The sequence below is a fragment of the Callionymus lyra genome, chromosome 1 (assembly GCF_982586985.1).
Source record: "Callionymus lyra chromosome 1, fCalLyr1.hap1.1, whole genome shotgun sequence".
In the NCBI taxonomy this organism is placed as follows: domain Eukaryota; kingdom Metazoa; phylum Chordata; class Actinopteri; order Syngnathiformes; family Callionymidae; genus Callionymus; species Callionymus lyra.
This window is the reverse complement of record NC_141818.1, coordinates 45,681,964-45,707,572: the sequence shown is the minus strand read 5'-3', so window position 1 is coordinate 45,707,572 and position 25,609 is coordinate 45,681,964. Positions and strand designations below refer to the sequence as shown.

Below are 25,609 nucleotides of genomic sequence, written 5' to 3'. Positions count from 1 at the left end.
AGATCTCCAGAGGGATTAATAAAATCTATCCATCCATCTATATATCCATCTATCCATCCATCCATCCATCCATCTGCAATGACAGTAAAACCCTATTATTGGCTCATCCCTCCAGCAGAACCGGGGTGCCTGGCTTCAGGGATGGAGAATTCTGGAATTGAATTAACATTTATAATCTTCTCCAAAAGCTTAGGCGAGATATATTTCTGAATATAAGGGTACTCCCTCAGATGTCAGTAAAGAAAAGGTGAATTCAATCAAAAACGCTCTCGATCTTGCCGACCATGAGTCCAGAATCCCCTGTGGGGGGGCCTTCGAGCGGAGGGTCTTTACGGTGCAGCAAGCACCCTCTCCTGCCCCTCACCTCTACAGCTGTCAAGTGGAAAGAATAAGAATCATCCCGTGTGAGCCATCCGTGAACAAGCGAACGTGCAAACATGTCAGTATCGAGTGTCTGAAGAAACCTCAAGAGAGTTGGGTTTTTCACAGACGGCCTGCACACACTGGAGATTGATTCGGCTAACTGGGGATGAAAAGGCTGTTAGGTTTGGAACTAATAGAATTTCCCCTCCAAGTAGCTACAGACCTTTTTAAATATGAGCACGGATTTAGAGGGCTACAGCGCAGCGATCAATAGACTGCTCTCAGAAAGTCCACTGGTCAATGTAATACCATGGTTTCAATGGAGCCTTCCCAGCAACGGCGCGGCAGGAAGCCTCCGCCACCTCCAAATGAGAAAGCAACAGCGCTTCGGACTCGCATGAGACTTTTTTTCAGATTGCAAACGATTCAGGCGGCGTTTTGTGAAGCTGCAGTCACGGAATCTAAGAGGGCGAAAACCATTTTGGCTTCCGCGATTAAACAACCCTGATCTTCTGGGATTCCACAAATAAAATGCAGTAGGTAAAATAAACTGCAGTTCACTGGTCCAGGGGCCAGTCGACCACATGACTCCTACTTCATTAAACTCAACATTAGTACCGTATTTTCCATACTATACAGCGTTATGGATTATAAGGTGGAATGTAGATGATTGGTCTTATTTTTAACTTTTTTCATATATAAAGCGCACCGGATTAAATGGCGGATTTAGCATAAGAAAATAGTAAGAAAAGTAAGTCAGTCAAACTCTTGTAAGCACATTCAAATTAACTTTAAATCTTATTCACTTGTCACACGTAAAGAAAAAACACCATCGCTAAATCAAACGTTAGCATATTCAAAATAACTCTGATAATTGTTTAGTTATAACACGTGAAATAAAACATGTTTAACTCCTTTTTTTTCCAATTCATTGCTTATCCCCATATCAAGTTCTTCGTCTTCAGTGTCCGAGTTTAAAAGTTGAAGAGTTGTCTCCCCGTCTTCAATGCTTGTTCACCTTCTGTCGTCCAACTTTAACTTTGATCGCCCCGTTCACACCAATATCTAGCTGCTGGAGTTATTTTGTTAATCCATGAAATGATGGCAAGTTTGTTCATGTCGTTATGGTAACGGTTTCTTCGCGATAATAGCCAGTGTCTATTAGGTAGTGACACCTGCTGCTTCACTGCAACCAAGCGACAGATGCCAACTGGAATTAATGAATCTTTAGTTCCGTGTTTTAAAAAGGAGGAAAGCGAGGTTACAGACGAGGATGGGGATGAGTGTTCATTATATTTTTATGTTATTATTTGATTTTTGAGAGTGTATTAACTGAATGAGGATGTGGAAAATGTTTAAGGATGTTTTTGTGAAGGTTTATGAAGAGTGCAAAGAGGGACTATGAAGCCTAAACATTAATATTAAAAAAAATATATATACTATTTTCTCGCGGGGGTTTCTCAGAACGTAACCCCTGAGTTAAACAAGGGACCAAGGATTTTTTTTCTTCCACATGACCCTAATTATAATTATCTATAAAATAGATTCCGTTACTTGGAACCCAATGAAGCTTAGTGGAAATGTTTAATCCTGCAAATATTTTCAATATTTCTCAGCATTCCTTTTCATCATCACAGTATTAGAGCTCCTCTTGCAAACCAATCAATCAAAGTTAAAAAATATATATATATGATCGACCGACAGTCCATTTTACAAGCTCGCAACATGATCCTCGTCCTCCTCACCCGGTCCTCGCGGTTCCACCTCTAATCTCTACGTCCTTCCTCTGTCATTTCCATTATCTGCGCTGTACCTCCCTTCTGGTCGCAGCAGAAGGCGATCTACACCACGTCTGTTTTTGTTGCCAAAAGCTTGCTCAGTGTGATTCTCTGGAACCCATTTTCTATTCTCTGGAAAGTGTTCTTGAGACAACTCTGTTATAAACATTGTTAAATGGAATTGAATTTATTCACCACGACTGAGCTTTCTTTGTTAGAGACTTCATCACCACCGTTATCAAAACTCCATCTTTCATGTTACTCCATATACATCCTGCCTGCTCCGCTGATGGAGTCGATCCATCATCTGTTAACCACTAAATCCAATCTCAAACCTAACCAGTGTGCAAGTCTCTCCTGATCGGAATTATTGCACCTGAATTTCTTTGATAGAACAGGGACATACAAAAACGAATAAAGAAAAAACGCCTCAGGGATTATCACTTGCAAGTCTTTCCTGACATCCCGATTCAGAACATGCTCTTTTTCCTAATGACACATCATCAAATGTGCTGCTGCCAAATGGCTCTAATCTAATTCAATCAACACAGATTCCCTCTTATTTTCTCTCATCTCCGATTAGCTCTGTTCAAACATAAACACGAGCAGTGGAAATCCAGCAAAGATCTGTGTGAGCAGATGTATTTGACAACTCGTTTTCAAGGATTTGGTGGGAACATTTTCAAGAACGGTGTTCGCTTACCTGGAGAATCTGGCATCGGTCTGAGGTGCAGTCGATGTTCTGACAGGGCTGGTACATTCCCAGGGTGACGCAGTTCAACAAGATCACCATCATGCTCACACGCTCGAACCAAGTAGAGACACGGCGGGTTAAGGAATCATAACATAACAAAACATTGAACAAGTGACAGGCAAAATGCAACACGGGCGTGTTCACATATAATTAAAACAAACCGATGCGTTTCTACAAGGTTAATACACGTGTCAAACTCTTGTTGTTTTTTTGGCAAATGATTCACTCGAAAAAAAAATAGATTTAACAAAGTAATTCCTGCCCTCTCGTTTTCTTAAAGATAAAACAAATAACTCTCTAACATTTGTTTTGTGGGGTTTTGTGAAGTAAAAGTACCAACTATGGCTTTCATCGATCATTTTATGCCGATACAGTGTAAGAAAATGGCCACAAAATACATTATTAAAAAATAATAATAATAATAATTATTAAATTACATCTTTATTGATGCAGCGCCGTTTTCCTCCACTTGTTTGTCTCCGTCCTGCTAGCACTACAACACTTCCCACGGCCCACCACAGACACTTCAGCCGAGACGGCAGTCCAACATGTCGGGGGTGGTCGACAACAACAGCAAGACACAAACACAGGACTAGTTAACTGGTCATAAGGGGAAGAAAGGAAGTTTGTGCCACTAAAAATGCCAAGCTTATGTGTCTGCAAAAGAGGACGAATGCGTTTGAGTTGATGAGGTAGAAACCCCCAAATCATTGGTTAATGTTAATAACGCCAATAACACGTCGGACAGCTGAACAGGTATAGCTGATAGTGATGGACTGATGGAGCTTCATGAATGAGTGTCATGTTGTTTAGAGGTCAGTAGGTGGCGCCATCAGTTTAACAATGATGTGATGTTTCATTAGAACAGTTTTTCAAAAAAAAGGAAACTGGTGCAGAGACCGCCATCTAGTGGACTCTGAAGATAATAACACTGCTTCATGAAGCTTCATCAAACCATCACAATCAGCTGTAGCCTTAGAAGGCAACACTGACTCCTGCTGGGTGGCGAGTAAAAAGGAAATATTACTTCAACAATTTTTCACAATTTTCTGATAAATGTAGGTGTTTTTCCGTCTTAGACTGTGTTCTTGGTGTGAACCAAGTGCTAGAAGAGAAAGCCACACTCTCCGTTGAGGCAGCAATACTGAGCCGAGTTTATGATCGCAAGTAGCAGGATAAGCCGGAATAGCCGTAGAAGTCCAAGCACCCTTTCAGGATAGCCAGATCCCAAAGCAATTTCCTCGGCGGAATACAACTCACCGCCCGCAAGGTGGGAATTATTGCAGCAGTGAGATAGAAAAAGACGTACAAACTCACAACATGCTTCTTTTTGGCCAGTGAAAAAGAGATGGGCAGATATCAGAGAAGCTAAAGATAGTCGGTGAGTGGGCAAAACACATGCACACACATCAACACTTAGACGGAAAAACCAGGAGCACATGCAACACCCACTCATGAACACACACACACACACGCACACGGAAGATGAAACACTCAAAATACAATTGAAATTCTGCCAATAGCTGAAAATGCAGTTGCTCAGTCTCCACCCACATTTGAGCGTCCCTCTGTGCATAGACGTTAAGCATTTAATAAAAACTTTAATTGGTTATCTTGAGTGTCTGTGCAGGGAAATGTTCCAGAAGAAGAGGTTAAAATCAACTAAAATGTTTAATGTTTAAAAAAAAAAAAGAAAGGAAAAAAGTTGCTTCTCTGAAAAGTGTACTTCCTGCATTTGAATGCAAGACATCGCTCAAACACTGGACTAGGGTTGAATGTTCATCTATTTCACGAGTGAATCCTTCCTTTGCTCAAGGGAGGAAAGTAGAACCATTGAACACATCGAGAAAACCCTACTCTAAAGTAGCTGTTTGAAAGAACGATGCTAGTATCTTGGCATTCTTAGAGCTGCTAGCTTCAGGCCACCTAAAATGACTCAGCGGGGGAGATGAGAACCCCGGACCATATGTACTCTAAATAAAGTCATACAGAGCTGAAAGGCAGAAGGGACCAAATAAATTTGTAAACAGCACTGCTTCATTGTACCACTCTCTACTTATCTCGCTCCTTTAGATATGGAGAAGGCGAAGAGGATTAAACATTGGTTTCCATAGTAACCAGTTGGAAATAACAACAGATTGTTTTGTTGTCAACTGTACTTAATCCCTCAGGGGTAAAAAGATAAATAAATTACTCCTCAAATGTGGTTTCTACCAGTTTTTTAAGTGATAGTTCACCCAAAATTCACAATTCACTCTTTTTCTACCAATGTTGATTTAGGGTTGGGATTCTTTTCTGAGTAATCTGTTCTTTTTTTCTTGAGTTATAGGCAAAAACTTTAGTTTATTTTATAGTAGCGACTAGAACTCAGTTTTCTTTGTCTTTATATTCGTCGAAAAATACTTAAAAAGAGAGAAATATCTCTATGGTGCTCGTCTGTAACTTCTTGTATTGAAGCCTTGACATGAGGAATTGTTCTGAAAAAGCTTAATTAAGTCGGTATATTTTAACTTTAACTAACCCTTTAAGTAGATTAATGTCTCAAGGACGGGGGGTCAATGTATGTTTAAATGGACACTCTGGTTTAGATACAAGGGATTATGTTCCTGCTTCATCCAGGCGAACGTATATCAAAATCTCTGCCCTGATTGGCCGTTACTAATCGTCATTACTGTAGTCATGGCGACACATGACCTGGAAAAAAAAAAAAAAGTTTTAAAAATGTCCTCCACATGATGGGATGGGAAGTGTCTGCCGAAGCTTTAACAATACTTTCACATAAAGACATTTCAGAGAGAGAAAAAAACCTAATTTGTTTTGTTAGAATAGGTTTTTACTCACCTTGTCACATTCAGACTTCACAACATTTACTTGTCGTTTTCCAGATTGGTGTAATGGCCAGTTTGTCAGTTATTTTCTTGTAAATTGAAATGAAAGAAAGATATATTATTTTCTATTTAGAAAACACTATCTTTATTTCAGCACCAGATGGAAAATGTTTTCATTAGTTCATGCTTAATTCAATGGTATTTGTGTGGTTAACAGAAATAACTCTCTAAATATATATAAGAGTAAGTCATGAAGAAGTAGTGTCTTACAATACATTGTGAAAGGATGGGAGTTAGGAATTAACCTCATTGGTTTGCATCAGGACACCTTTTAAACAACATCTCGAGAACAAAACTTTTCATTTAAAGTTGTTTACTTTGCGATCGACGCTGAAGTGTGTTGCCTTTAAGTATTGAGCTTCTGTGGCACAGCGCTGCTGTCAGCAACTTTGACGCCCTGCACTGCAATTTATTCTAACAGGATTTACTGCTTTAGTCGGTCTTATTTGTTCTTCCGTTGCACGTTTATCTCTCTTCACCCAGTCTCCCCCCTCGTTCGCTCGATCCCACTACATCAATCCCTTCTTTCCCGAATTTCTCTCGCTCCCTCCTTATCTGTTCCTGTGAACGCACAGATCATTTTATATCCTGGAATTTTCCATCAGGGCTTCTTCGATCGGGAAGAGCTGTCCGGATAAAGACAGGATTGTGTGTGTTTGTCGACTGGTTCGTCCGTATTGCAAAGCTGCAAGTATCACTTTAGGTCAAAGCAAGGAGTCGCTCTGACAGGAAATTCACATTGTGTCAGAAACATGTGACCTGTGAAAAACACCGGAGGCAAGAATAAATATCATCCTCCTCCATCATGGAGAGCATAAATGTCAAAGATTACATTTAATCATTACATTACACCTCCTGCTACGCTTGTAACTAAACCATTGGGTTCAAAGTTCATTCTTCTCTGAACTAAAGCTGAAGCAGCAACTTTGTTTCAACACTTTTTCTACCTATGATGTGATAAAGAAATGGTCAAATTAAGCTTAAAGGACCCTATTTTACTACCGAGACCTTGGCTCCTGCAAGGGTTTGATTCAAACCATCTCCTGACTGATATGTAACTTGAAGAAAAATGTATTATTTATTCCTCAAGGTGGAAGCGACCCTGCAACCTTCTGATTGTGAGGCAATATTAGGATCTAAACAAATTAATATTTGGTGAACAAAAAAAAATGTACTTCCTCACTGGCTTTGAAAAACAGTTCTTCATTCTTCTTCTGTTCCCCTATCTTGATCTTTAAAGTATGTACTTTTTTGAGTATTGTTTTGATTGTCTAAGCGCTTTGTGACCCTGGTCTCGAAAAGCGCTATATAAATAAATATTACTTACTTACTTACTTACTTCACCATCTCGACCCCACTCGGAAGCAACATAGAGGGAGTTGAAGAAGTCACCCCGGCTCTTCAAACATTGGGAGAAGACCAAGAGTCTATCACGGACCAGAGGTTCTGAGATAAACAACGCTCTGCAAGAACGTCTAGCTCTGTCAATAGCTATTTCTTTCAGTCCAGGGGGCGCTCCTGAGGGCTTATCAGATCACCATTTGATTAAAATGAGATCCTCTTTGTTCCCCGTCGAGTCATGATGAACCGAGTAAATTGTCACAGATCATTGTTGAGCCGTTCAAAACTTATATCACAGTCAAATTTGCAAGTAAAAATCCAACTAAAACAGGCAAGAAACACTCGCAACACAGAGGACTAGAAAAAGAAACATAACTTAGATGAAAAAGTGACTGAAATCAGGACTTGGTTTGTTTGTTACACAAACATACATGCCTGGCAGTTGTTTTTTTATGCTGCGCTAATGAGCTCATTAAAATCTATGCTTAACCTTTGGAAACCGATGCGATCATCACGAAAGGATACATTCTTCTACAGACATGTTCTTTTTGTTACACCCGTCAAGGTCAACCTCGAGGTCAAACAGCTGTAGATACACTTTGCTAGTTGATGTTATATGCAGGTGAACTATTTATGGAATCCCCCCTTTTCCACCCTGAGCTAGTGCTACGGCCTCAAGCGAGGAGGTTGTCGGTCGTACTACAGCTCGAGGGAAACTCCTGCAATTATGGCTGTTCTGTGTGGATGCAGTTTCTCCCTGAGATATTTGACTTTACAACTCTTGAGTTTGGGGGAAGGAGGAGAGTGAAGTATTCTATTCCATGTTCATCTTTGTATCATTTTAACATCTTTGTGTTTTTTTGCTTTGATCTATGCACTTTGTTCTTTTCATTTGCCCCTTGTTCTTGCGTTTATGAAACTTCTGTGCCGTCCATAGTCTGCTGTGAACTGGAAACATCATTTCTAGTCTAAACTGGGTGTTGGTTTGACTCCTTGATTAAATGGTCGTCTCTCACAAAACCCCAAAATAAATTGGTGAAAGAAGAGAATGTATGGACTTCATTTCATCCTGCCCGAGGTTATTTCCCGTAGCCGGCCGAAAGGTGAACACTGCATCATATTGATGATAATAATAAATATCAATTGATTCATCTTATTAAAAAAAACACCACAGACCTAATAATGGCTCGTCCTTCTTGATTTTCTGAGACTCCTGTGTTGTTCTCAGCCTTATCTTGACCTTTTTAGTATATATTTTATTGAGTATTGTTTGATAGTTTAAGCGCTTTGTGACCCAGGTCTGAAAAAGTGCTCTATAAATATAAATTACTTACTTATTTAGTGCTGCCCTTAATGCTACCTGGTCAAAGGTAGGATTAAGGGTAGTTTCTAATTTATCCTAATTTTTCGAAAGTCTTTTTACAAGCGTGAACAACAATTCCTCAAGTTTTTTTTGTCCTGTAATTAGCAGCCTCCAGAAGGAAGTATAGTAGACATGCAATTAGGTAAATAAAAGTGTTGTCTTGGTAGCTAGAGGACAAAAAAATGTGTTTTTAAGCATAGCAAATACACCTTTTCAAAGTGCTTTCCCCTGGAACCGCTGACAACATGCGAAATGTTATCCTTGGCGGTGCTACCCATGATCTCTGTGCTTTTCATTATTTTAATCACAGTATCCAAACTGCCATGATATTTAAAAACAACTAACACGGTGAGACATTAATCACCCCAAGAGTAACAAGTGGAGCAGTAGCTGCAGGACTGTGCTTCTTCCTAATTAAGTTTTTTTCAAGTTTCACCCTAAGAGAGAAAAAGGAACAAACGCACATACACAAAATCATCACCCTGACACATTTAGACACGGCAGTGACTATTTCTTCTGTCCTCCATGCGCCGAGTAATCATTGGAACAGTGTGTTAATGACAGTCTAATAACTGTTATTCAGCAAAATCGGAAGAATGGCTTCATTTTTGTTCCTCTTGTGAAAGTTCCATTCCCTAAACTATAAATATAATTTAATGAAATATTACCTAAAACACAATACATTAAGAAACACAGTGAACAACAGCAGTTGTTCATAGAATTTTCATAGATACAATTTATAACCTAGTCTTGATTTTCTAGACTCCAATTTCACCTCAATCTTCAAACTGATCAAGATATTGTGTATATAATTTCATCAATTTTTTCATTGATCTTCATCTTCGTTTTTGATTTGATAAAGTCTTTGTCTTGGCAACGTCCAGAGTCCATGAGACATTTGTTACGGGGCCGCACGACAGGAGATTTATCATTGCTACCTGAAAGGTGTTTCATTTAGAAAAAGGAAGTTGATTTTCTCTGATATCAGCGTGTGACTCTTGACTAGTGAAACTTCAGAGTCCTCATTCCATATAAATGATCCTTAAACACAAACTCACACACTGGCACAACGTCTCTAAAAGCTCGGAGACACACACATACAGAACACCATCGTCGGCATACAAACAAACATACATAGATATAAACCAGTCGAAAGCTCTCGCTGATTCAGCGTTATGAGATATTTCTATCACGCAATGTATTTTTTGCAATTTATGCCATTTTATTTTTACCTTTTTCTAACTGAACGTCGTCCACGAATGTACTCCTGACATTTAACTGGTCTGCGGTACAAAAAAAGGTTTGGGACTAATGTTTAGACAAAAGGTGTACTGTCAGTAGGAAAACAATTATGTATTTCAACACAAAATTGCGGAAAACTAGTAAATGGGAACATAACCAAACAACCCCCACTGTACAGTGTTTGTTTCGGACTTAAGATGTCTTTTGATCCAGGCTCTAAATATTTTATTTAACGCCTTTTTTTTCGGCTGGGTTTGTACATAACTTCCAGTCTTTCTACAGCCAGCCTCAAGTGGACACTCGATGAACTGCAGCTTTATAGATCTGCCCACTTGCATACTTCCACCATATTGCAATTACATCTTGCACTTTTTTGAATAAGCGCAAACCTCTAGTTAATAAAACGGTTAAAACTTGAGTCCGTTTACGTCCCTCCAACACGAAGTCACGTTCGGGTCTTAATACTTTGCTTTATGGAGAGAAAAGGTCAATTCAGAGTGTAACAGGTCGTTTATTCGCCGCTTCAAGTCAAACATACAAGCTTTTACGATCGATCGGTCGCGCTCTTGGCTGGCAGCTCTACAGGTCGCTAGCTCCGAGAAAGACGGTCCCAAACGATAGAAACATCGCTGTATTTAAGGCAAATTTCCGGGCCGAGAGGTCCTCCCCCTATCGCCCTATTGGTTCCTTCAAACTCCCTGTGTCACGATCTTCTGTGGAGAGTTCTTCCTACTTGTTTCTTGTACCTGTTTCCCTTTCTAATCATTAAAATGTTCTTCGGTGGGAGTTCCTGTCTCCTATCCCCCCCCTCACAGATGTGTCCCTGTTTCGTTCTTTTGATCCACGACCCAAGGTGTGAAATGGGCAGCCAAATACGTTTAAATAACCGCTGTCATGACTCTACGTCTGTTCCAAGCTTGCCTTGAAAACAGTGTAAATCAGTCTGAGTGAAATGTTGATGTGAATGTGTATTCAAACGTTTAAGCTCTTAGATGAAGCTAGTAATTTATACTTTATATTTTGATTATCTCTTCAGCATTAATTTAAGTATGGCGTATACGTATAGTGTGTAATAATTTTTAATCTAAGATTAATCTAACAGAATCTTTTTTGTGCAAAAAGGTGATAGGTACAGATTTACGAAGGAACGTCAGCACAATATAAGTTTGTCAAAATGTACGCACCTTGTGTCAACGAGCAAAGAACACCTTTATAAGTGTCGACTACCATTGTACGATGTTGGCAAGAAGAGCCAGAAACTCTCTGATCCAATTATCGTCTGTCGCACAAGAAGGGTCTCACACGCCCCCCCTTAACTCCTTGGCAAGTGAAGCATGAATATGGAGGATGCATAAAGCTGGAAATTGTCTCTGCAGGAGAGTCGATGTGGTCCGGCACCTGCCGGTTCAGCCCAAGATCGCGTCCTGACATTGATGCGAATTAGCACCTGGCAGCTGGAAGACGCCGAGTTACACGTGAAGCCATGATCATGAAGGGGGCGGGGGGGCTGGAACAGCGGACGCACAGTCGGGGCTCTTTGCTTAGATGAACCACGAGGCAAAGGTTTTTAGGTGATTTAAGATCAGTCAGTTTCAGGACAGTGATGTAAGAAGACTTAAATATACGATGGTAAACCATACTCTACTCAAGTATTGAGTGTCATGTGACCTCCACACTTCTTCACAGCGGTCGGTCAGGGACGTGGTTATCATATGAAGCAGAGGCGACACAAGTAAACTGTTATAATTGTATAAAATCATCAACTGATTACACACTTTTTTTTAATGTGTTTCACCGCATTCATTTCTTATCATTATATAGATGCCTGGTAGTGAGACTGAGCCACTGTTGACCGATGAGTTGTCCCAGTGACTCTTGGAGTAATACTACGAAGTCTCTTGGAGTAATACTACGGAGACTCTTGGAGTAATACTACGGTGACTCTTGGAGTAATACTACGGTGACTCTTGGAGAAATACTACGAAGTCTCTTGGAGTAATACTACGGAGACTCTTGGAGTAATACTACGGTGACTCTTGGAGTAATACTACGGTGACTCTTGGAGTAATACTACGGTGACTCTTGGATAATACTACGGAGACTCTTGGAGTAATCCTACGGTGACTCTTGGAGTAATACTACAGTGACTCTTGGAGTAATACTATGGTGACTCATGGAGTAATACTACGGTGACTCTTGGAGTAATACTATGGTGATTCTTGGAGTAATACTACGGTGATTCTTGGAGTAATACTACAGTGATTCTGGGAGTAATACTATGGTATATATGCAGAGTGATACTGCAGATGACTTGCAGAGTATTACTGCGGGTGACTCGCAAATGACAACTAAGGTGACTCATTGAGGATTACTACGGTGACTCGTGGAGTACAACTACGGTTACTCGTGGAGCACTACTATTTTGACTCGTGGAGTACTACTACGGTGACTCGTGGAGTACTACTACGGTGACTCGTGGAGTACTACTACGGTGACTCGTGGAGTACTACTACGGTGACTCGTGGAGTACTGCTACGGTTCCTCAATGGGATTTGGTCACAGGTGTTTGAATGTGGAGAGAGCTCTAGTGGTCACACAGCGCAACTGCAATAGAAGGATAGCATATAGGAGATCATATATCCAGTTACAAGCTTTCGTTAAGTAGAAGAAAAAAAATACACATTTAATATGAAGTACTTGATATGTTTTAAAGTTACCACGAGGACAAAAATGTCTAAATAACTTCAGGAGTAAGCATATCTTTGAAACTATATTCTGACATGAGTATCAGTGAGTCAGAAAACTTTCATTTTATGAATTAAGTCTAATATAAAGAGGAGCCATTATGTTTCATAGAACATCAGAGGAGGAGGCTTTCATAACCAAACCTGGAAAAGCTGTTATCAACTGTTGAAGGATGGAAAGTAAAACTCTATTCTTATTATTCTTTAATTCTTTATTATTTAGACTTTATTTTATTGTCATTGCACAGAAAACACATCAGTGAAACTGTCAACCAAATGTTGTTGCTTGGCAACCGTTAAGAAACAAACAGCAGAGTGAATGTATATACTGTATAAATATAAATATTAATACGTTAAAAATATTGCAATATAGTATAAATATAATAAATAAATAACGTTTTAAATATTGCATAGAATGAAAATATATCAAAGTATAAATATGAATAAGTTAAAAAATAGTGGAATATGGTATAAATAGAATACATAATATTTTAAATATTGCATAGCTCAAGTTATATTTCAATCAGCAGTCCAATGGCCAGAGGAAAGAAGTTGATTTTAATCTTTATGTTCCGCAAGATCTTCTTATTCCTCCTATTCTTGAAGATAGTTTTGGGTTTGATGGTTTCAGTTCACATTTAATAAAAATAAAAAAAATAGAATGCAATAGAAACAACACGTTTGTGTCTCTAAATAAATTGCACAAAATAACATTTTCCCTCAAAGTTTTTCTTAAATAAAATGTTACTATTGCTTGATAATCAAACACAGTATTTCAAATCCATTGATGATTAAAGTAGCAATATGTGCACTTAACCAATAGGTTCACAAAGTCTTGACAAAATACACATTTATCCAGTATTCATACTCATAGTAAGTACTTTTCTCCTACCAAATATTAGTTATTTCCAAACATTTAATACCATGCGTTTCCTGTGGGTGCGCAGGTGAATATTGTCCTGCTAGCAGCACCTTGCAAAAACTTCCATTCCCCCTGATTGCTTTTGCAAGTGTTCGCCCCCTGCAGGTTTGGAGTGTATGAACGTATTAAGACTTGCCACAACACTAACAATTCCCAGAAAAATCTAAAGTATAAAATCAAAGTATAAATTATTTACATAGAGATAATTATAAATAAAACATTTTAGAAGTTCAAAACAACAACAAAAAATATGCAGAACATGAAATAAAGTCTCAATGAGTCACTGGACTGATTTAAAATTCAAACGGCCTCTCGCTTTTCTTTCCAACTTCTACTTTCCACCGAGAACACAGTGAGTCGGCAAATTAAGAAATAAAGCAGCGGTAACAAAGCTGTATGGCCTCTAGACATTTTTATAATCCATGTCACTTTTCTCTGTGTAACAACTGAGAGAAAAGGAGTGCAGGCGCACCAGAGCGGTTAACTGGGGAAACAGCAGGCCGTGGAAAAGAGTCCCTGCTCCTTCACTGTGACAAATTGCCAGTTCAGTAAAAACCAATTACATGCAAGATGTAAACGATAGTTTTAAAAAAGATCTGGTTAAACAGCTGACTACTTATGGATATAACATTCATACCTCAAATGGTGTGTAGTAAAATGATCAATTGTGTATTGTCTATCATTTTCTAGCAGATTTTCTTTCTGAAGTAAATGTCTGTGTTCCTTCAGATCTGATGGCTTCCCTGCCTGATATTCCCTCGTGTTGCACCCACGGAGACCAAAGATAGACTTTTTTTTTTCTAATTCCACGCACTCTCTCACACGTTCACTTATTTTTTTAAAACACACTTGTTTTAACATATGCAGATACACCACCTAGACAACACGATGAAACACCTACTAAGACAAGGGTGTCGAACTTAAAAATACAAGGTTCCAAAGATAGTCCCTGGTGGGCTGAAACAAATCTCAAAAAAAAGAAGAAGATCTAATGGCTAAATTAATATCACTACAACACTAATTGTATTTTCTCACAATTAATCCCTCTTGGTGAGGAAAAAAATCCCTTTGATACAAATCAATTTTATGGTTTTTGGTCGATTTTAGATTATTATTGCAAAACATTTAAGGACAATAAGAAGAAAAACATATATCAATTCCAGTGATAAATCTTTATGGTACATATGTTTTTTGCTTATTAGGTTTCATACTCATAAGTGAGATAAAAGAATAACACATTTTGTTTTTAATACTTTACATGTTTTATATAATATCCTTAATATACATACAATATATAGGTTTTTTGTGTGTTAAGTGTATATAATTCAAATTGAAAAAATGCTGTCTCTATGCCTTATAAAACATATTATTTGAAGGCTTTCAGCATCTAAAGTGTATATAATTTTTAGGGAAATAAAGCTTTCTTTATCATTTTATTATACGTCAAACGTCTTTGTTAATATACCATTAAACATTAATAATTGTTACGCTGTGGTTAACGTCATCCAATTAACATTTACAATAGCTCCGATATTTTTGGTTTATGAATTTATAGAAGATGTTTATGATGTTTTTACTGTAAAGTACAAAAGTTGGAAAATAATGATTGCCATACAGTAATGTGATTTCTTTTTCAATGTCATCTTTTCATGTAACTTTCCTCTTACACAGGAAATAATTAATATAAGAATAAAGTAAACAATGTGTCATGTTTTTTCATTGTAATCAAAAAATGGCGTATACTAAAAATTCAAATTTTACACATTTTAATGTAGCATATAGCGTGGACATTAATTAACATACTGTATTTTGTTAACTAAATGTTATATATATATATATATACATTATATCTATATATTATATTATTTATCACAGCATTTGGAGTGGTCAGATTTTGCAATCTACTGAGACAATCATCCCCAAAAAATAATTCTATATTGAGAGCGAAAAAAAGATCTGCTAACTGGACAAGATTATTCATTCAACCATAAGATACTTCTTTCTTTTTCTAAAGTAATTATTGTTCATTATTTTTCAGGAGTCTGACAGCTACCTTTCCACTATATAGGTCATGCAAAATCCTGCTGTCGTTTTAAAGAATCTCCTCGAGTAGCGACGATCAGCAGAGTCAACAGTTTGCGCTGGCGTTCGATTCAGGATGATGAATCGCCACATAAGCGTGATGGGTGTGTCAGGAAGACATACAGTCACAGAGGACGCCAACATGGAGCAGGTGACGATCCTGAATATCAAGCCAAACCTCTAAAATATGGTGGCTGTCAAAAAAAAGCTTTGCCCTGTTTCCTCTGGTTGTTTTCCATTGTGTGTCTTTTCATCAAACCTGATTCAGGGATGAGGTTAAGCTCTAACACGGGAGTGTCTAAAAGAAGCCGAGGGGCTGTCAGTTTAATCCCCACAAGAAACAGGAGACACTTGGAAAATAGAAGGTACGTGGCAGACGAGACCGACTCTGTGGAATCAGATGTTGAGGGTTTTTTTCTGTTGGAGATAAATCTCAAATATCATCTGAGGGTTGAAACTCACAGGTGACCAAACAGTCCGTCATTGGTCAACTCATTTATGAAAGGTACTGATGGTCCGATGAAGCTTCATGGAACGATGTTGTTTAGAGGTCAGTAGGTGGCGCCATTAGTTTAAAATGCTAGTCTAATGCATAATTAGAACAAAGGGAAAAAGTCCAGACACCGCCATCTAGTGGACTCTGAAAGAAATGACGCTGTTTCATGAAGCTTCATCAGACCATCACTTATATTTACATTTGCTTTGTTTCATTTTTAAAGAGATAGCGCCACCTACTGACCTCTAAACATCATGACACTGTTTCATGAAGCTTCATCATACCATCACTTATATTTTCCTTTGATTTGTTTCTTTTTTAAACAGATAGCGCCACCTACTGACCTCTAAACATCATGACACTGTTTCATGAAGCTTCATCACAAATGTGAAAAGAGACGCTGAGGTGGCAGTTTTTATACATTAATGTTTAATTTCAACATAGAACGCATATACTTTTTTAGTGGTATTTTTGGTGAGTATTTATTTTATATATATATATATATATATATACATATATTTCAAATAAATTGAGGAAATGCTTTAACACACATTTTATATTATTTTATATTTAAGAAAAAGAGCTTACTTAGCTATCTTATAGTATGTCGTAGCAAAATTACGTTTTCTTTTCTTTCCTTTATTCTTTTTTTTAAATTCTGGACATCAAAGATACGGGGTCACAAATGTTTACTGCCTGATAAATTTGAATTGTTCAGGTGACACTAACCAAAACCCCTGCTGTCAGTCTCATGTGTGTTGAAATTCCTGCAAAACTGACTGGATTTGTTATAAAATACTGACCTATTTTGGCATTCATTGTTTTTTCAAGACTAAAGTGCCTTTAAATAATTCACTTTTTCCCCGCGTGGGGATGTCTATTCAGCAGGATTCAAACTATTGTGTTTCTCCATGCTTCAGGCTGTGACACAATTGCGGGTTTGCAAACACTTTGGACCTGCTTTGTTTTGGATGCACTGAAAGTCCTTGAGTGTCAGCACTGAGCAAATAATTGGTTATAATTGAATCTCGTAGTCTTAGAGTGTCTCGGAGTGTGTCTTAAATAGATCTTGGACTCGATTGTATCATCAGTATGTGTGTAAAAAACTCTCTTTCCACTGAAAAGCATAGTTTTTCTGGAGATTAAATCTTGTTTACCATAACCACGCCCACTCTGCTGTGATTGGTCAAACATCGATGTTTGTAAGTAGTATGTAGTCATCGATCCCTGAAGTCTCCACCTCCAAGGGACTCGTTGTATAAACAAGGCGGGCCATGATCACAGCTGGCTGGAGGAGGAGTGAAGCCATTATTACGTCATAACGGACACTCGTAACCTCTCGTTCGCCCAGATTTCAGACGGGGTAGAACTTTATAAAGTAATAAATTCAAAACATGGTCATGATGAGGGACATCTTGTAAAGGAAGACTTGGACATTTGAGACGTACAGTATGAGTGAGTCAGGAGAGTTGAGTTTTAAAACCAGTTGCGCTTTAAAACATGCCGGTGGTATCTGTGCTGTCAACCATCTGTTACAGAACTAAGGCATTAAAGACATTCGGCGGTTGCAGCCATCTTGGACATGTCGAATTCCAGTCTGAGTATGGTCAGGAGGCGTATTTTGGGGTTCAATTATGATCCAGTGGTGAAACGGCAAGCACTTAGTTGAGGCTGTGGCCTAACATGTTACTGGGAATATACTCGAAAGTGAGAATGAAATTCAAACCAGTGACAGTAAGTGTCGATATTAAAATCAACGTATTGGACGCAGACTTCTTTATTTCAACAAGGGTGCCAAGTGTGATGTTTTTTTAATAGGTTTGGATGGGTGTCATTTTGGTGAAGAAGTCATTTAAAATAATATTTTGTAATGGTCCTTGTTGAGCCATTAGATGGCACTAGTCTAGTAGTGGACTGATGAAAGTTCATGAAGCAGTGTCATGTTGTTTAGAGGTCAGTAGGTGGCGCCATCAGTTTAAAAATGATGTTTCATTAGAACAGTTGTTCAAAACAAAGGAAAATCGTGCCATCTAGTGGAGTCCGAGAATAATGACACTGCTTCATGAAGCTTCATCAACACATCACTAGCACAGGCCAAGCATGTTGACATATGTTGTGCCGGATTTACTTCTTTAAGCACAAACAATTCAACAGAAATCCACATTTTCGCAAAGTTTCACACTTATAATGTCCCAGAAAAACCAGACAGAGGTAGCTATAAATCTCAGCCCTCTCTATTGGAAAATATATATTCCTCTTTATGCTCTGTTTCTCTTTGCACCAGGTTGTGATGGATCACCTGATATCAGCCACCGCTCTCTCCTCAATTCATACGAACAGATAGCACCAGTTTGATAAATCTCAAGGCCAAACATACATATACAGATGTGTTTACTATAAAACCAAATAATAGATTTGATCACAGCTGCCAGTGGAAAAACATTCAATGCAACAAGTAAGTAATAATATATATTATTATAAATATTTTCTCAATTGATTAATTAATCTGTACATGCAGAGTTTGATATTCTGATTTGAATAATTTGAATATACATTTCTTAAATTTTAAATATTTTTTTTAGTATCAAGCTACCTGTCAGCCAATCATGTGACCACATGACACTGTCGCATCAATTCAAAGTATTTTCCAGACCATGCGTAAACTTTGTGTCAATGTCTGGGGTCTCTAAACGCTTAAATGAAATCTAACTTTCAATCTTTGGTTTTCTAAGGTTAATGGATTTCAGCAAAGATAACATCATAATCTGACTGTTAGATCAACCTGTTGTATGATGCGTTTGCCGAAGCCCCGCCCACAAGACGCTAATAGCTCAGATGCTAAAGACACTTATTTATCTTCTTCTTTGGGACGCGAATTTCTTCCGGTGAATTCATTTATAGAGAAAAACCGAATCAAATATTTGAAAGGTTGAAACATTTTTTGAAAAAAGCTACACAATATAAAATGAATTCAACAATTAAATATTGTGATGGCACTGATATACTACCATAGAAAGTCTGCCAAAGTGTGATTCCACTTCATTTAACTTTCACGTATCAATGTAGATCATTATCCCAAAAAGTACTGTGTAATTATCATGTATTATCTTTGTGTCTGTGAGAACATTTTGTTATAAAACATCAATGGTCAAGTTTCTCTTCTAATAGCCTTTTATTTAAAGTATTAAATACCTCACTAATAAATATGTTTGCATCTTTTAAAAAAAAAAAAAATTCTCCAGGGCAACCTGTTGCTCGTCTGCAGTAAAAGACTCAAAAATGTGCTTAAATTCTTTTCCATAAAAACGTACATGTATCCTGGAAACGTAAATATTGAGACTCATTCACACTATCGCTCATATATGTAGCTGAATCCAGTTTTCTGTTATGCATTCAAGAAATGAAATGTTGTTGACGTGTTGCTGGAGGGAAACATCGTCTGCTATTCATTTAAAAAATCACAGCAAAGCCGACATGATTCAACAAAAGCAAGTTTCTCTCTGTATCTATTCATAGTGAGAATGAACGAGATGTTTTAACGTGTTTTACAAATGCCAGAATTGTTAGAAAAAAAAGAAAGTTTTCACTTGTTTTCACTCATATTATTTGGTTTAAAGGCGGTAAAAGGATATGGGCTGCAGACCATGTGAATGCACCAGCTTCGAGGGAAGGTGGTCTGCTTCAGGCAGAAGAAGACCACTGGGATGAGCTCAGGGTGAGGCACCACGAACACGCTGGTGTTGCTGCTCCCGTCGGGATCGTCCTCGTCGTTGTCTTCCTCGCATTCCACGATGTCGTCGTCCTCCACTTCCGCCCTGCGCTCCTCGCTTATCCTTTCTTCGCCTCTTCTGTCCTTCTCGTCCTCCTCCTCCGTGGGGGGCCGCCCGGGGGAGGCACAGGTGATGATGTCATCGCTGTCCCTCCTCACCACTCGAGCTCGGTTCACCGTGGACTGCGTGATGGACGATGACGCTGTTACACCGGGGCCCTCCTCCTCGTCGCTCGTCATGGCAACGTCTGCGGAAGAGACGAACAAAAAAGAAAAAAAGACTTTCTTTGAGCCAAAAACAGATAGAATTTTGGAATCGAAATGTAGCATCACACTCACAAGCTGAAGGGAAATATTGGACTGTTCATGTAAATGTCAGTGATGATGTTCTGATCACTCATTCACCGCGTAGATTGGTTGAAAGTCACACAAAGAACAGAGTCTACCAGCAGCAGGCAGATTTAATTTGTATCCCTTGAATATCTTTTCGTCAACAGCCGTGACCTTCACAACCTCCCTGTCGTCATTGCAGCTCAACAAACAAGGCCAGTCTCATCACCACCTCTCTATCAGCCATCACTTTTAAAGTTCAAATCCACGCAGTTTCTACTCGCCCTCATGTCGACCTAGGCATTATTTTCAGTGTAATCTGTTCTGTTATAGACAAAAAATGTTTGTTCATTTTAATGTAGCGACTCGCGCTTGTTGTCTTCATCTTTGTCCAAAATGACACCTAAAAACATCCAAATACATCCGTACTGCTCGTCTGTAGCGTCTCTCTTGGATTGAAGCCTCTACATGAAGAATTATTAAGTAAAAATTCAAACACACGAGGGCGAGATCGCCAGTTGATCACATCAACTTTTTCTCTCTTTTTTTTTGTTCAACATGCCTCTGTCTTCTGTGTTATGGGTTTTGTTTTTGGCTATTTTGGAGCTTGTTTTAGATTTACCACTTTTGGATTTTATTCATTAAAGACATTGACTTTGTCCTCCAATGCTTCTCCAGCGACATAAAACATGCTTAAAATATAGACTTGTTTATTTTTTTTTCAGATTTTTAAGTTTGTCTTTTTGGATATAGATGAACCCGAGCTCCAGTTGCTACGTTAAAATGAACAAATGTTTTTGTCTTTAACTCAAAAAAGGAAGAGAAAATACTACCAACACTCAGTCGACATGAGGATGAGTTGAAAATGAGTAAGATTTGAGTTTTGGCTGAATTATCACTTTAAATTAGAACATTTTCCACCTTGAAAACAGACAATAAATGTGATTTATTTCCTTTGAATATGTAAATCAAACCACTTTGGCAGACAAAGTAATGTTGCTTTGCTAACTCGAACAATAACACCAGCTCCATTTTATTATATTTAGATGCACAAAAGTGACAATACTATTGACACTTCTGCACTAGAATAATAAGATTACTTGAATAAAAGCCATTAAGAAAAACCTTTGAATATTTAATCTGTTAATAGTGTTAATAATTAATAAGTTTAGCAGCTGTAGGACAACAACAGATGCAGAGTCATCACAAAACTTAAAAGATTGAGTACAAACAGTAAATTAAATCAATGATAAGTTGGAAATCATCTGAAAATAAATCTTGTAAACTTTCTTATTTAACATAGAAAAATGTTCCAAAAAGAATGAGAAGGAAAAACAGTGCAGAGACGACATATAATGTCACTGCTTCCTGAAGCTTCATCAGACCATCCCTACTTTCCGGGCGATACATTTCATTTTCGTCTAAAATATTAAACCCCCAAAAAAAGGTCTTTGTGAAGTAAAATATTAGGTTTATGTTTTATTAAATGCTCGTTAGATGTACACTTGTAGTAGATAAAGAGAGTTTCACTCAGTTCAGGCTTCGAGAAGTTTGTAAGACAAAACAAGAGTTATAAAATATAGTTTTTAGATTGAATAAACGACACATTTACATAAGAATTAGGTCAAACCAAAATGGAGCCCGTCCACAAACCCTGGTCTGAGAAAGGAGCTTTACAATTAATAATTTCTTACTTACATACTAACATATTTTAACATTGGCAAGTAAAAAAAAACAGAGCGAAAGGAGAGTTGAGTGGTGAAGTCCGAGCCTTAGTGCTGGAGGAAATCAATGGTGTCACTGAAAAGAGGAGAAGCAGGAGTCCTGGTATAACAGAGTGGCAGCTGAACATGGATTTCCTATCGCTGAACACTTCTAGCAAAAGGAGCAGCACCAGAGTATTCATCTGGAGATCGAAGCCAGTGGTGGTTCTCATAGACCCGAGTCACATAGGCTTAAACAAGATATTTTGTGCTGCAGAGAGAGCCTGACCTTAATCAATAATGCATACTGATTTATTTTTTTGGATTCTGGAAGTACATCGTTGATCAATAGAAGCCAAAGAAAGGAGGGAAACCAATATTACCCGGTCCTTCTCTTAAGTCCTACTGCAAGGGGTCGCCTTTTTAAATAGAGCCATAGGGATAGTATTCATATTATTTCAAGAGATCAGGAAGCAAAAGACCCTTTTTGATTTATTTTTTTATGCTGGTAGTGCCTCAAAATCCAATAGCTAAAGTGTGGCGACTTCGCAAGTGTTTCTTTTCACCAGCTGTATCAAGCCTCTGGTAGTTCCAGGCGTGCTGGGTCACTTACAACCGTGTCTACCTAGTGGGTTGTGTGGGCAGGAAGTGAGAGCCCTTTGTTCAATGAGCTTCACTGGCTTCCATTAGTTAAGTACACTGGTGGAAACCCATACCACATTGTGACAAATCCACTCGGCGAAAGGAGTGCGCTGTGGTACTTTCAACACTTGGTCTTCAAGAAGCAGCTCTTCATGGAGCGACTCCTGTGTATTTTATAATTGAAACATTTATCTTCCGTAAATCATTAGAAATAAAAAAGAACCAAATGTTCGCCAGGCTGAATTTCAATAAAATCCAGAAAGGAAATTTTGCACAGAAGTTGACACTTTAAAGATCAAATTAAAAATCGCCCATAAAACACCCCCGTCTAAATAGAACATGCCACCCACCACCCCTAAAACACCCCTATTTCAGCTGGGTGTTTCAGTCCCACAGGGGCTCTTCCCCAAACCATTTAAATTATTTCGTGGCCAAGACGTTTTAATTTGTCGCCACAATTCTTTATAACCATGTCGTGTCTGAGGCTGCAAAACAAAGTACAAAAGTACAAAATGTCAGTCGCTAAGTCACACACAAAACTGTTGATAACACAGAAGGATCTGTCTCGCCTGCAGTTCATACAAAACTCTGCAGCGATAATTCTGAGCCGCTCTAGTAGAAGAACTCACATCCCAGATCCTTAAATCTCTTCACTGGCTTTTCATTCAGGATCAATTTTAAAATTCTGGTTCTTACTTTCAGATCTATTCATGGTCAGACCTTCCATCAGTGATCTGATCCAGACTTACACCCCAGCTCGGGCTCTGAGGTCTGTGTATCAGAATCTACTGATGGTTCCTCGCACACGGTTCAGGACCAGAGGAGAGAAATCCTTCCAGACTGTTGCTCCTAAGCTTTGGAACCATCTCTGTGTTTGATGATCTACTGACTCCTTCAAGAAACATCTTTATTATCATTATTGCAGCCTTTCTCTTAACTTTCTTGGTGCTGCTGTTGTAGACTCGATGTTATCTTGGCCTTTTAAAGCATATATTTTAACTGTGTATTGTTTTTGATCGTTAAAGTGCTTTGTGACCCTGGTGTGAGAAAGGCACTGTACAAATTACAATGACTTTCTTACTTACACCTATATTTCGAGGGAAGTCGCGAGCGTATCCTGTACTGGTCAGATGGTTCGTCGGTTCGCAAGGCCTCTAACGTCCTCACATACGTCACTAAGACGCGCCTCGAGACACACTTCACGAAGGGTGGTATGACTAGTTCTGTTCAACGGATATCTGTCACGTGACGGTGCAGAGATTTGTAGGTTCGCTGCCCTTCAATACTCGAACCCATCATGTCTCATTTATCTACCGCCACTTAATGTCAGAAGCAGATGAGTAGAGTTGGGCTGAGTGATGTATTATGCGGCCTTGAGATGGTTTGACTTCACCATGTGGCACCGCAGAGATGGATGATGTCCTAACCAGGGTTAGGCGACCCCAGGGTAATGGGGGGGTCACGTAAGCACACACCCCATCAGGATGATAAGTGTGACAAATGGTAACATCTAAATCTTCATTGCGGTTCCACCTACCCAGGCCGTTTGAGTGATGACTGATCGTGTTTGGACATATGGAACATTCTGTCATTTTCTTTAACAAGTGCCGGAGTGAAGGAGTCGGTATGAAAGAATAATGAGGCTTTTATTGCCTAACAAGATGTTATTAATGGTTTTCCAGCTCTTTTTTGATAAAATTTGATACTTTTGAACGTATGAAATATAAGTTGGATACACAAAAGATACAATTTTGGCTATCTAGGATCAGGTCTCGCTTGGATCGCTCTCATCCCAATACACTGTTTTTAAGACGACCATATCTTTCCAAGAGATTCAAAAGCAACTTTACTGTTCTTTGTAGAGTTTCAAGGACAACGTTTCATTCCTCATCCGAGGAGCTTCTCAAAAGGCACAGCTCTTATGTTGGCAAAAGTAAGAATAACACACTTGTACAACAAAAATAACAAAATGAATAAGAAATAATGAAAAAAAAATCTGTTTTAAATCATTTAAAGATACGTCACTGTGGCACTGTATGTTACTGAACATAACCGCTACTTGCTGTCCTCTTGAGCTCTATGCTCTTAAAGGGATAGTTCACCCGAAATTCAAACTTCACTCATTTTCTGCTCACTCTTGTGTCGCTCGTTTGTGGAGGAAGTTTGAAGAATGACAAGCGATATTAAAAAATCTTGTTTACATCCTTATTGTTCTCTAAGCATCCGCCACGAATGAGCCTTGAATATAGATTTATTAAATCTGTATTTATATTATTTAAGTAAGTTTGTCCACTGAGCTCCAGTCACTACATTAAAATGAACAAACATTTTTGTCTATAACTCTAAAAAGGAACAGAGTACTCGAAAAATAATCCAAACGTCCAATGCTAAAAAGATAATTTAATGTAAAAATATATGACATGGTGGAAACGAGGTCTGCTCTTTCCTTGTTATTCAGTTTCACATGCGGTCCCTGCATTATGAAAATCTTCTGAAACTCTGTAGGAGAATAACAACGATAAAAACATTGCTGTCTATCACGTGGGCTTTATGCAAACCACTTCCTCTTCCTGTCTGAGATGTTCTGCCCAGAAACAATTAAATGAAGAAACAAGCATCACCAGCATCTACAGTCCTTCAGACTCTCCTTCTAGCGGTTGCTCATTAGTGCTTTGGAACATGCAACAGTGTTCCTTTCATGCATCTAGGAAAACATTCACCACATGGAGATCCAACCCGAGGGTGCGCTTTATGCTGTCACAGCTAGATCACAATTCCTTCTCCTGTAAATTACAATTTCTTGAAAGTCATTAGTCCGGCTGGAAACAGCCAGAAGCGAAGATAATTAGAAGGATATTACATGTTGGAAAATATGTTTTAGAAGATATTCACAACTGACATCTGAGCAGCTGAAGTGCTGAGGTGAAATCTGGACGAGGCAAAAGTTGAACTATTGACTAAATTGGCCGCGTTATGCAAGTGATTTGCTATGATTTTGACTCACCTCTTGAATCTCTGGAGTCAGACAGGTAACAGGGCCATTGAATATTATTATTATTGTATATTACAAGTCTGTAACAGACTGTTCCAAACAGCAGTAGAAGGTCAAAACTTTCTTCATAATAAGGAAAGATTTCGAATTAACTTTAAAAGATATACCTTCATAGCAACCCTCTAAATCAGAGACCATGG

At 38.5% G+C, this 25,609-nt stretch overlaps 1 protein-coding gene across 1 annotated transcript in view; it reads right to left on the bottom strand.

The window, feature by feature from the left end:
* Nucleotides 1–25,609, bottom strand: part of cacna1ib (calcium voltage-gated channel subunit alpha1 Ib) — a 190,888-nt gene that overhangs the window by 117,024 nt on the left and 48,255 nt on the right. The window contains exons 2-3 of the mRNA XM_087810032.1: nucleotides 19,606–19,990; nucleotides 2,845–2,956 (exon numbers count right to left, since the gene is read on the bottom strand). Coding sequence (XP_087666158.1) covers nucleotides 2,845–2,956; nucleotides 19,606–19,982 — 489 coding nt within the window. The 5' untranslated portion in view covers nucleotides 19,983–19,990. The remainder of the gene's footprint in view (nucleotides 1–2,844; nucleotides 2,957–19,605; nucleotides 19,991–25,609) is intronic.